Source organism: Eschscholzia californica, unplaced genomic scaffold (assembly GCF_041429995.1).
Source record: "Eschscholzia californica isolate CP2 unplaced genomic scaffold, dmEscCali1.0.p SCAF_2, whole genome shotgun sequence".
Classification (NCBI taxonomy): Eukaryota; Viridiplantae; Streptophyta; class Magnoliopsida; order Ranunculales; family Papaveraceae; genus Eschscholzia; species Eschscholzia californica.
Window position 1 is genome coordinate 67,495,172 of NW_028238309.1, and position 12,167 is coordinate 67,507,338.

General features: G+C 37.8%; 2 protein-coding genes across 3 annotated transcripts; both read right to left on the bottom strand.

Moving 5' to 3' along the window:
* Positions 1–3,684: 3,684 nt before the first annotated feature.
* LOC147560626 (FACT complex subunit SPT16-like) lies at positions 3,685–6,693 on the bottom strand. Of its 2 annotated transcripts, XM_086664427.1 has the most exons (4): positions 6,214–6,587; positions 5,938–6,124; positions 4,410–5,748; positions 3,685–3,965 (listed from the first exon to the last, which is right to left on the bottom strand). In XM_086664427.1, the coding sequence occupies exons 1-3, from the start codon at positions 6,240–6,242 to the stop codon at positions 4,423–4,425; spliced, it is 1,542 nt and encodes a 513-aa protein (XP_086520553.1). In that variant the 5' UTR covers positions 6,243–6,587; the 3' UTR covers positions 3,685–3,965; positions 4,410–4,422. The 2 variants fall into 2 exon arrangements, with proteins under 2 accessions (XP_086520553.1, XP_086520552.1); XM_086664426.1 differs by having other exon boundaries at positions 4,410–6,124; positions 6,214–6,693.
* Positions 6,694–6,787: 94 nt separating this feature from the next.
* Positions 6,788–11,072, bottom strand: LOC147560627 (uncharacterized). The gene is made up of 13 exons (XM_086659298.1): positions 11,025–11,072; positions 10,344–10,457; positions 10,021–10,086; positions 9,274–9,357; positions 9,107–9,193; positions 8,903–8,994; positions 8,750–8,810; positions 8,338–8,395; positions 8,100–8,162; positions 7,592–7,693; positions 7,380–7,504; positions 7,223–7,294; positions 6,788–7,139 (listed from the first exon to the last, which is right to left on the bottom strand). The coding sequence occupies exons 1-13, from the start codon at positions 11,070–11,072 to the stop codon at positions 7,029–7,031; spliced, it is 1,083 nt and encodes a 360-aa protein (XP_086515424.1). The 3' UTR covers positions 6,788–7,028.
* Positions 11,073–12,167: the final 1,095 nt, after the last annotated feature.

A 12,167-nucleotide genomic window follows, 5' to 3' on the forward strand; every position in this document is an offset into this window, starting at 1 on the left:
TGCTCTCGGTGTGAACCGAGAGGAGGAGAAGTAACTCTCGGCTGAACCCGAGAGCTATGATAATGGCTCTCGGGTGAAACCGAGAGCGAGAGAAAGAGTAAACTCGGTTGAATCCGAGAGGACTGTGTAGCAGCTTCGGGTGAGACCGAGAGATGGAGTGAGAGAGCTTCGATGAAGTCGAGAAGAAGAAGATGTTGATCGTGAGAGAGATTAGGTAAAACCTTTGTTTATTCACAATAACATGATTATTACATTATGGTTTGATCTCTTTATATAGGTTTACATTGAAGAAGTTTTAGAAATAGAAAATAGAAATAGAAAAACTAATTACTACAACATTCCTAATTAAACTAGGACTAGGATTCCTAATTATAGTAGGAAACCTTTTCCTAATCAATGGACTAATCCACTCGGTTTAGCCGAGTGGAGTAGACTCTCTAACAGTTTTGAATGAATAATCAGGACAAGTAGTTTTCTTTTTGTTGAATAATCAGGACAAGTAGTTGAAATATATTTGGTTTAATGATGGCATATCACTTGGATTAGACATTTCAATCGAAAGTTAGATACTTTGATTCAAAGTTAGACACATTGATCCAAAGTTAGACACTGATTAGATGTTACTAATTAGGTGGGATTGGAATCAAAGGATTCTAGTTAGACTAGAGCCACCATGTGGTAGGATTTCAGTCTTAGGATGAGATATTTCTCTCATGCACGTCGGCCGCCCACAGAGTAGGGCATCGAATTTTAAGAATTCGACTCCTAACATCAAAACAATTCAAGAATCCCTATGGATTGGAACCCCCATGCGTGGAGTTGAGGTTCCAAACCTACTCGAGTAAACACATGGATCTCCATTAGTACAGGTTTCTTTTTTAACTAGATAGCTGTTAGGGAAGAAGTTTATGTCCTTAGTTTTAGAAAATGGAGGCGCCTATAGCAAAATTGGTGTGTTCCTAGAATCATAGACTATTTAGAGGAAGAAGGTCATGTCCTTGTGGCCTAACCCCAGTGCCAAGGTAATACTCCTAGATGGACAACGATCGAAAAACCCAACTTTCCACGCTTTCTCGCTAAGGGTTCTATTTGTGTGAATGGTGTTATTTATTTCAACACGGATTATCTTGAAGATTGGAAGAAGGGGCTTTTAAGACGTACTGACTATGTATGCATAAGTGCATTTGATGTAGGAAGTGACAAGTTTAGAAGAATCGCAATCCCTGATTTCATCCTTCACCACCACCGTACCTGTTTTGGCAACCCCATTTGTTTTATACAAGTTGATGGGCGTTTTGCTATGATAATTAGAATGAACAAGAATTTATTCAAGATGTATTTATATAAAGATGATGAGGATAGATGGAGTGAACTGACTAGTTTCGTATTGCCTTTTTATTTGGAAGATGATGACGAAGTTAAATTTCATTCTTTCCTTGGATCAGATGACAAGGTAATCGTAATCAACTTTGGGCAACCACGTCATTGGAACGATCCTTATAGCCTAGACAAGAGTAAATGTGTTACATCCCCTATCTATTGTTACAATTGGAAGAATGATAGTTTGACAGAGTTTGATGTAAGTGGAACCCTCTCCTCAGTTTCGCAACCACTAGGGTTTCGTAGCTCTCTTTCTACTTTCTCGGAGAGCCTCTTTCCTGTTAGCAATGAAAGTAGTACATCAACACCACCGTAGGAGAAGAGGGGATTGGCTTCACTATGATTAGTTGCTTTTTGTTTTATCGCTATCTATGTTGGCATATTAATATATTTTATAAGGCACAATTATGTTTTCCTTTTATTTACTATAAAACAGTATTATGTTTGCTTGTTAGTTATATAAGATGTATTGTGTTTTCTTCATCTATTCCATGGTGTTGTTATGTGTCTGTTTGCATAATTCCTTGTTTCTTTTACTTGCAAGAATCAGATTTTGGTCAGACCCTGAGTTGGGATTATATGGGTTTTGATTGTGTTTATATTACCTGAAACTGTGAAAAGATAACAGTGCTGGTCGGACTCCAATCTTTTTATTGTTGTGGGATGTTGAAATTGTTCAACAAGTGTTCCTTATGTATTAAACCTAACACTGTGAAGTTGATACTCGAGCTGACTTCTCTGTCTAAATCTCTAAATTGTTGTACTCAGGCTAATGTTGTGCCATTTGAAGTTCCGTCCGCGATGTCTGGGTTATTTTGCAGGATATCTGTTGAGTTAAAGTTCATTGAAAATGTGAGTGCTGCTGCTGTGAATACTCACTCAAGGGTAGATGTTATGTCTTTCACTAATAAGGCGTTGACAGCCACCCAAAAAGAGATATTTCGGAAGACATGTTTTGATCGTCTACTCGAGGTGGACGAGTTGAGTTTTTGTGGTGTGCTCCTGCACATTATGTTGTTGCGTGAGACTACCTACCTCACGACAATCTAGATGCAATGTGGTTAATCAGGTAACAAACAAAAAAAAAGATATTACTGTAACAAACAAACAAAAAAACTATGTTGGCAGGTCAAAATAAAAGGCCGTCGATAAGTTGTATATGAGGTGCATATAGAAGCGAAATAGCATTCAATTAGTAGTACCCAAAAAGCCAAGCATCTCAGTTCTCCCAAAACGAGGTTCAATGGTGTATTGCTGATGAACAATTTTCGGATGAGGTTCTAAGAGATGCCATCAATTGGGTTTGTGGACAAGGTGGTGCTGATTGCAGGAAAATACAAAGAGGTCAACCTTGTTTTCTACCTAATACTTATAAAGATCATGCTTCCTATGCTTTCAATAACTACTATCACAAGTTCAAGAACAGAGGAGCTAGTTGTTTCTTCAATGGTGCTGCAATGCTCGATGAGCGTGACCCTAGTAAGAACTCAACTCCATTCTTCATATAGTATATCTTACTTTCCGACTTTTCTGTTTTTGTTCTAGTTTAAGGAGACTAAAATAAACTCAAATTGCAGTTTTCAGCAAGATAGATTGCTAAAAACTTGCAAGTTAGGTTGTGCTTTTTTCTCGTTGTCGGGATTTGACTCGTCTGAATCTTAGTTGTCTAACTCAAAATCAGCCATTCAGACATCACGGGTCAGACAAATACATATATTTTGAAATCTGACTCGAGTGAACTTAGAACTCGAGTTAGATTTTAGATCTGACTTGGACAAAAAACAAACACTACCCAGTGAGATAACTGCAACAAAAGAGCTAGTTATGAAAATCGATATTGGAATAATCAGACACTGATTATGGAAGGGGCAGGCGGCCAATCTATATTGAAATAATTGATGTACTTTTTGGCAAAAGATGGTAGAGAACCTAACCCTTGACCCTTGTTTCTTCTTAATCTTTGGTTGCAGGTCATGGCTCCTGCAAGTTCGATCCTCTTCCGTAATTCAAAGAGACGGGGATTTCGAATAATCATTGATGTGAAATCCTTTATTGCTTACATTAGTTCTAGGTTTTGTCCTGTCTTTTCTTCCACAGGTCTAACCTGTTCTCTTCTTAGTTTTCCTAAAATGCTCAAAGCAATCAAAAAAAAATGTTTGGGTTGTTTTAATCTAGGCATGGTTCATCAATCAAAGTAATAAACCATTAAGTAGTTTAACTTGATGCCTATGAAGATCAAGATAAAATTCTAACAAGATTGGATGACTAAATACGATACCCTAAGATCTGCAATTTACAAATTAGTTTCTACCAACATTGAATTTAAGAACGAATTATTTCACTGCGTAATCACAGTACAATAGTAGATTACACATTAAGTTCCATATCATAAAAACAGATATATTGAAACGAAAACAATACGAGTCACTTTATAACGCAAGTATATCTTTAAGAGCTTACTTCTAACCTGCCTAACCGTGATCACTTAGAATAGCAGGCTTGCCCAAGCAGCAATAAATGCAAATCCACCAAATGGAGCTAACCTAGAATACTTTCTGTCCTCAAGAAGCGCAACCGTGTAACACCTGCAAAACCCAAGCCCTAATTTTCGTCAAATTCATAAAGTAGGTTCAAATATACTTGGCTAAATATGGTAAGCGAAAATCAGTTGTTGGGGAGTGGGTCATGTATTTCAGCAATTTAGAAAGTCCATATGATCGTATCTTCACCTAGCAAGTGAAGCATAGTGAGCTTGTAAGTTTTCAGTTATTATGGGTGCTATAGAGACTCAGAGAGACCCAGGCATCACATTATATCCTATAAAACAAATCTAGGGTGGGACAAATGCTCAAGGGCTCGCGACCTGTTCCATTTACACTACGTAACTATATTGATCTGAACTTTCCTCTATTGAAATAAATTGGAAGGACAAGAACTACAGGTCAGTGGGTAGATATAGCATACAAAATTAATAATCAAAAAGTTCTATGGAAACTATGAATCACATATAAACAGATTAGATACAAAACCTGTTATGACTGATTAACGAAATGATTTTTCAATGAAATGCTTTCTCCAACTGGCCCTTTCTTTTCTCCCCAGCTTTCTCTTTTCGTTTATTTTTCTGCTTTTTATTTCAGGCACGTCACTTTCTTCGTCATCTTCATCTTCATCTTCTTCTTCTGATGGTGGATGTTCCGGTTTTTTTAATTTATAAAACCGAGCGTGTCTTGCTTCTACCCACTCTTGTAAACCATGCAGCGAGCTCGGAAGAATTGAGTCAATTAGATACGCTTCACGTGTGAAGTCCTTCAACACTATTGTGATTTCAGCAGTAATCTTCTGATTGTGTTGAACTTGCTCCGTATTTACTGTCTCGATTTCTTTTAATTCAATAACAAAGAAAGGCTCGCGGTCAATCTTTACGAAACAATCGTTAGTTATAAGGATTGATGCAGATTCGTTTTTATATTTTCCGTGAAAACCTAATAATCCCTCCTCGTGTTGCTGAAATTTCATAGGAATCCCCTCGCGTTTCCAAAGGGCATCTACTTGTTCAATAAAGATTTCGACATCCGTTTTTTTCTGTAAATGCTTTGAAGCATTGCTGCCTTTCAAGGGTCCGAGTCGGTTATAATAAAACTGAACATCATATGTCGATTTGTTTCCAACTACTGTTGGAGTGCCAACATAAAAATGGAGAACAATCTCTTTTCGGCCTAGCTTGAAGAAAGAACGTTTGATATTCTGAAAAAGAATATCCACCGACTTATCCTCCTTTGATGTAGAGAAACGGAGCCCATTTAAATGGGCTGTAAGCTTGCCGCGAAGACAACTGTCTCTACCTCCGAAGGTTGGCCGGATACAGAGCTGAGAAAGTGTAATTGATGCCTCTTCTTCAAGGATGAGAGTGTTGTCTATCACAGTATTAACGGTCTCTTTAATCTCCTCTTTTGCAAACTCGTTCGAAAACGCATAAGTAAGTTCGTGAAAATCTTTCAAACAGCATGCAGTTACAACATTCGGACCTTCTTTTGTTATAAGAACTGTATCGGATACCCATTGAAAGATTGGTAGTGATAAGTTTTCGGTAGCGTATGCATCCAGACCACTCAGTCCGAATGTCACACAGAACACCATTCCTATTTCTAGTCTAGTTTCATTGGTTGCATCCAAAATAATCTCCGGGGCATTGTGTGGATCGGCGGTTCCTTTTCCAACATTTGTTGGACAGTTTGGGATCATCTCTGGACATAACTTTTCCACAACTTTTAGCGATGCTATATGAGCATCGTTTGCCTTTTTTCCTCGCTTCAAAGCCCGGATTGCCGCTTGTTGAGCTTCTTGAATGATAATGTATACCATATACTGCATATCATGAGGATCAATGAAGAAGGTCCTCGTAATATGAGCACAATGATTTTCATACTCAGTTTCCATGGAAAATATAATGGTCCCTTGGGGGAGATAGCTTAAATCTGATTCCCACATGGGGTCATCATCATTCAAATCGAACTTAAATTTTGAACCACTTGCTAAGAGAGGGGTTTTACTTACTTCATACTTCTGTTTGTTCTTCTCAGGGAGTTTTTCTACAATCGCATCCATCGTCTGATTAGAGAGGACAGAGTGTGAAACCACTTGGCTCTTATCCATTATGTTTTGTAACCTTGGAATAACAAACTCATCCATAACCAAGCCATTGAGGCACGCGGCTTTCTTCAGATTAAACATCGCCGTTGCTCTGTAAATTACATTTTTAATCAAAATCTGATACTGAGTGAATGTGATAAAAATAAAATAAGTGATATTAGAGAAATGATATTAACTTACTCATTGAACCTCCTTCTTACTTTCGCCATTTTCGGACCTTCTTCCTCCTTCAAGTTTCCGGTCTTCTTCCTCCCTTCAAGTTTCCGGTCTTAAAACTAAAAACCTAAAAAAGCCGTTTTCTTCGTGGGCGCCTCCCTTTCGTGGGGCCTCAAAATCAAATCCCCGGCCTGGGTGGGCCTCTAGGACATATATGTTTGCACCAAAAAATAATCGCTTAAGGGTTGTAGCCCGGATGGCAGAAGTTTCGCCTCTGACACGTGAGGTCTTGGGTTCGAAACCACCCACAAATATTTTTTCATCTTTCTCTTCCTCTTCGTCTTTCTCCCTTATTTTATTTTCTCATAGGTGTTTGGCTCCAAGTAAATAGTGGATTACTAGAAGTACCAATACTTAGTTGACAAAAATTATTTTATATAGATAGATTATTTGATTTGATGATTCGAATTGAAGTCACAAGGTCATTCACTCTTGACTTAGGAATAATTCCCCTTTAGGAGTCCTCTTCCTAATATTGAGTCTTTGATTCATTTTGGTGTACTAATTTGAGACAGTGGTTTTTGGTAATTGCAAGACATTTTGTTGAGAAAAACCAGTCAAATTTTCCCACCACTCCAACATCCTAATGTATATTCGGACTCAATCATAGTTAGTGTCGGACTACGCTCACACATTCCTTCACGTGTCAAAATTTTGAGCCAAGCCTCTCAGTTTGAACCGGGGGTGCTTATCAATCTTGTGCAGCTCATATCTGCAGAAAAGATGGTTTCCAAAGTCTATAACTCATCGACTTCAACCATTTCATGATTCAGGATTCATCAAGGAAAGTTGCCATTGAAATTTGGTGCCCGGTCCGATACTTTAAGTGCCCATAGACGCCCATACCGGCCCAATTCCTCTAACCTTCTATTCCACCGTATGTCGGCTCTCTTCGATAGTTCATAATAGAGAAAGTAAGGCCAGATTAGACATTTTCATGTTTTTAATTACAAAATAATGCCGAGTTAAGTACCTTGGAGAGCACACCGAATCCAGAGCAAGGAACATCCAGCAAAACCTTGTCAAAATTCGCTGAATTTGTTTCCTGCTAGATATGAAAAGATAGCTTAAAAGATACATAAACTAGCAAAAAAACATAAATGGGTATATTTGATACGATTTTCACTTACAGCAAATTTACGCAGATCAGCGTGAATAGTGGCAACAACATCTTCAACTTCATGCAATTTGGCAGTCTCTTTAAGGATTCTCAATCGGCCTTCATTTATGTCAATGGCGGATACCACACCTGCAACTCAGGAAGGAATCACTTAATATATATTTCCAAAATTTCTATCATTTGGATAACCCAGGATGAGTAGGAAATTTGACATAGATAGGCCACTTAGAAGTGATGCAAGGAAATGGGTTTTTCCTCCAGGTGCTGCACAACAGTCTACAATCTTCTCTCCTGGTTGTGGATCAACAACAGACACCACCATACCTGCAGTCAAATTGTGTTTAACCAACATTTGATGTATTAGTTGCATCATGTCTCACAAATCCAGCAATCATTGCACATAAACTACTATTAAAAAAAAAAAAAAAAGTACCCAAACTCATTACATATAGACACATAGGGCTGTTAACACTTAACAGTAATGGGACTGACTCACTACATGAGGTAAAGCACCAAATTCAACCTTTAACCGACCCACGTCATCTTGATCAATGCATTTTTATTATACCACGACAAGCCAACCACTAAAACAATATCACCCTCATACGCACTAATTTGTAGTTCATAGAGAAGCCAAAAAAGCAATTGCATAGTTCATTTGTCTCAATTGTCATACACACTTCAATATGCACCAAAACAATTTTCATACATAATAAGGGAGAAGGCCGACCTGCACTTTCATCTTGCACTGCACATATTCCCTCTTTCAACAATTCTGCTTGTATGACAATCTAGCGGAAACAACATGAAGGAGCAAAGAGAACATGTGGAAGAAAGTTGAGAAGTGAGCACCCAATAAAACGATTAGCTTCAAAAAAGTAAAAATAAAATAAAACGATTAGCATTTCTGATCTTCTTTTTAGTTTTGTAGCTTTCCTCCTGGTGGAGTTCAATTTAGTACAAACCCTGCATCCCGGTCGTAATACGAACAAAATCATCCAAGTGCAAAGAAAGCTCATGGGGAACCTTAAGGCAACAAAGAAAAAAAAAATTACAGTCATCTCATATTATCATATACGAATAAGATATGTCATATGCATTTATTGGCATGTGCAAGACTATATGTGCCCAAACGATCAACTCCGTCTTTGTTACCCTTCATTTAGGTATAAGGGCATTAGTAGTAGTACATTGTACATAATATATAACAATATTGGTTGTTACGCAACCTGAAGAAAAATTCGAACACATCAGGCAGTTCTCAAACTAAATGCCATTTTGCCTGGCATTAGTAAGCTACAAATTTTGTTATCCTATTCGACAATGATAGCAAGTAATGGGGTCTTTAACAGCATCACATAAAAAATAGAAGCAAAATACCTCCAATGTTTCGAGACGCTTAACAAGGTCAGCTCTTGTAACACCTTTTGCAGTGTTTGCCCTGACATTAGGATTAAACACAATGGCTTGAATCAGCCATAGATTTGGCAGCTCATTTGATACTATTGTATGGAGTGAAACACATCGACAAACCTGATACTGAAACTTGGAGCGCTGTTATTCCACGTCATCAGTTTCTCAGCTTCTTCTTGTCCAAGAAACTTCATCCATCGTCTAACCATCCACTGACAGAAAACAAATACAGCATTATTTTTTAGATGGAGCAAGCAGGATTAATGCTGAAGTTGGCAGAGAAATGCATCTCAACCTGTGCCGAGAGGAGGATTACAAACTTACTACTGGATGAGAATGAAGAGTGGCAAGTGCACGTGCTCGTGCGCGATCATCGCCTTCCAATTTGGGTAGGGGAAGAGAATCTTTTTCCTAATCCAGAGTTAATATATAAGAACTTAATCACCGACAATGAAATAGACAACATGAATAAAGTTCAAAAGCTGCTGAACCTTAAGTGACACTAGCTTCCGCAAAATCCCTTTCACCATATTACCCACACCTGGCCTCAGAGCAATCTTTGCCAGTCTGACATTCTAGATTTTGTCACATATCACCATCAAAAGGGAAAACAAAAAAGATGGAATAACAAAAGCAAACCAAACATGTCCATCACAAGAAGAAAGAATGTGTGCAAAGCCGTAGAAAAGATGAAGCGAAAAAGGCAGAGTCAGATCCATTGCCAAGTATTGGGACCTAGGATCCTGCCCACATTGGGACTTCCTTATAAATATTTTCTCTTCTAATATATTCACTCAAAGATTTAAACCAGATCCATTGCCAAGTAAACTTGGTACACATGCACAAAGATCACGGCCTTGAGACGACCATTACAACAGCTCATCCTTGGATAGTCTTAGGTCAAAGAGTTAAAAAACGGAAAGAAACTAACCATCCAATCTCAAACCAATTTTCAATACAATAATTAGCTATTTTACGAATTCCGTGTCTAAGAAAAAGTAGCATTACATGGAACACAAGGGTAACACTAACACACTTGGGCAGTTTTTCTAGCACCGGGAAACCCATTTTTGAAGCCTGTGCCATATCCTAACCCAAGTTGTCCTTATGGGAGATTACTGGAGAACCACAGACCTACCTAAATGTAAGATAACTTGACAGGCAATCGTAGTTAAGCAAGAGATGATATTATCGTGATTAGAGTTAGTCCAAGAGAATGTGGGAGTAGTGAAACTTACCTCATCGACAACAGCATATGCTGGCATCTCCAATTTAACAATCTCATAGAAACCAATTCGGAGAATCTAAAAATAGGAAAAACTAAGCATTTTAAGATAAATGAAATGCATTGAAGTGCTTAAATAAACCTAAGAAGTTTTTTTATAACATCTTCTCGATGTAACAATAGGGTTTGTAAGATAAGACGATCACGTGTAATTGAAAGTAGAAAAAAGTGATTGTGATTCCATTGGGGAGATATTATCCATCTAAAAGATGATTAATGAACTTCATGACATAATTCATGCTATTTTAAGTGTCTTAATTTATAGAGCAATAGTACCTGAAAAAGGAGAGGTTCCATGTTTCTAAATATACGTTCATCGTCACATAATGACACTATAAGATGATCAAGGTACCGTCTCCAACGAATAGCACCTCCAACTATTTCTGTCACCTACAAGAACCAAACACAAGACTATAAAATGATACCCAGGTAGCAAACAAATGGACTTCCAGACACTTTCAAATAAGTATCAGAAACTGAGGAGCCGGGTGGAGCGATTTAGTATCTTTGGTGGCGCCACCAACTAGTAGCGGTTATTTTCTCTTTTCCGATTGATTTGGCAGTTTCAATTTCGGTTACCAGCAGTTTCTGTCCCTTTATTCAGTTATCTTCCTTTTAGAGTATCTCTTTAGGAGAATTTCATCTTGAGATCTAGTCCCTTCTCATTTCTCTTACATAATCTTCTCTCTCTTTGATTTATTTCTGTCATTATGTCTACTTCTAATGATCAATTTATTCAACATTTTGCTTCATTAACCACTGAGGAAATTCCACCGATCACAGTTGAAGGTACGGATCTGGTTAGTTCTTTCTCCCAGAATAACAATTGGGGTGTTATCAAGTTTATGGGTTCAAGGAGAATTGAAATCGGACAGGCTATGATGCGATTGTCTCATGTGATTCATGGTCCTAACAAGTTCAACTTGACGGAATTGCATGACAACAAATTCCTTATACGTTTCGAAACGGCAAGCGAATTGGGTTTGGCCTTAGATAGTTCTCCATTGACTATTGCTGAGGAGTTGGTTATCTTACATGAATGTAATATCCATTTGGCGCCTGAAGAACACACCTTTGATTCGGTTTAATTTTGGGTTCAAATGCACGGCATCCCGCTTGGATATCTCAATCACATTACTGTTAATAGACTGGCAGGATATATTGGTAACTATGTTCCTACCACTCAAGAGGATGCTTCTCGCTGGAGTGTCTATGGTCGTGTGAAGATTGAATTCCCTATCTCTAAACCTCTTCGAAAGGACGTCTATCTTAAACTTTCTTCTACTAAGTTAATACGTATAGAATTGCGTTTTGAACGTCTGCCTAGGTTTTGTGTCTCATGTGGTTTAGTGGGCACACGATTAAATTCTGCCCAATAGTTTTAAAATTCAATGACTTACTCAAAGGGAATTTAAATGAAGAGCAAAAATCCCTGGTATTAAAAGCTATTAAGCCTAATTATTCTGACCTTTTTAAAGTTCCATTTAATGCCAGGGGGACAGGGAAGGAATTGGAGTCATTTAATGCTTCAACTACTCACAAAGGGGAAGCTAAATAGATTTTTGCATATGATTGTGATATTTGATTATTTAGATATCTTCAAAACTAAGATGCCAATGGATTGGATGATGGATTAAGAAATCGGCCTCTCTGACATTTTTATACTACCTAACGCAATAAAACGTACATCTACTCAGACGACTCCATAATATGAGTATATGACCAAACTGCACTTGAGCCATTTTACAACAAAATTTTGAGTAATAAAATAAAAAGAGCGACAATACACATGTAAGCAAAAGAGTTCCAATATTTATAACTAACTTAGGTGCTATAAACAAATCCTTGTGAACATTGATGTGCTAGATTGACCTACAAAATTCAGAATGTGTGTTTGAAGTGATGGCCATATCTCGGAATCGGAAAAACATGAAATTTGCAAATAGAGATTTTAATTTCAGCAAATACATAAATTTGCAAATAGAGATTTGAAATTCTGCAGCTTAGGGATGGGGATATAGCCCGAAAGCCCGTGGTAACCCAACCCAAAATGCCCAAGTTTAAGAAGCTAAATAAACTACCCAGAACCCGTGTCTGGCA

Bases quoted from the DNA above. Each gene is read 5' to 3' on its own strand.
- LOC147560626 (XM_086664426.1), bottom strand. From the start codon at position 6,242: ATGGCGAAAGTAAGAAGGAGGTTCAATGA. The intron at 6,125-6,213 runs GTAAGTTAATAT...TGTAATTTACAG, and splicing joins GTAAGAAGGAGGTTCAATGA to AGCAACGGCGATGTTTAATC.
- LOC147560627 (XM_086659298.1), bottom strand. From the start codon at position 11,072: ATGGAGAACTATCTAAGGCCAAACCCAATTCGCTTGCCGTTTCGAAAC. The intron at 8,396-8,749 runs GTATTTTGCTTC...TGTTGCCTTAAG, and splicing joins AGCGTCTCGAAACATTGGAG to GTTCCCCATGAGCTTTCTTT. The intron at 7,140-7,222 runs GTACTTAACTCG...GAACTATCGAAG, and splicing joins GATTCGGTGTGCTCTCCAAG to AGAGCCGACATACGGTGGAA.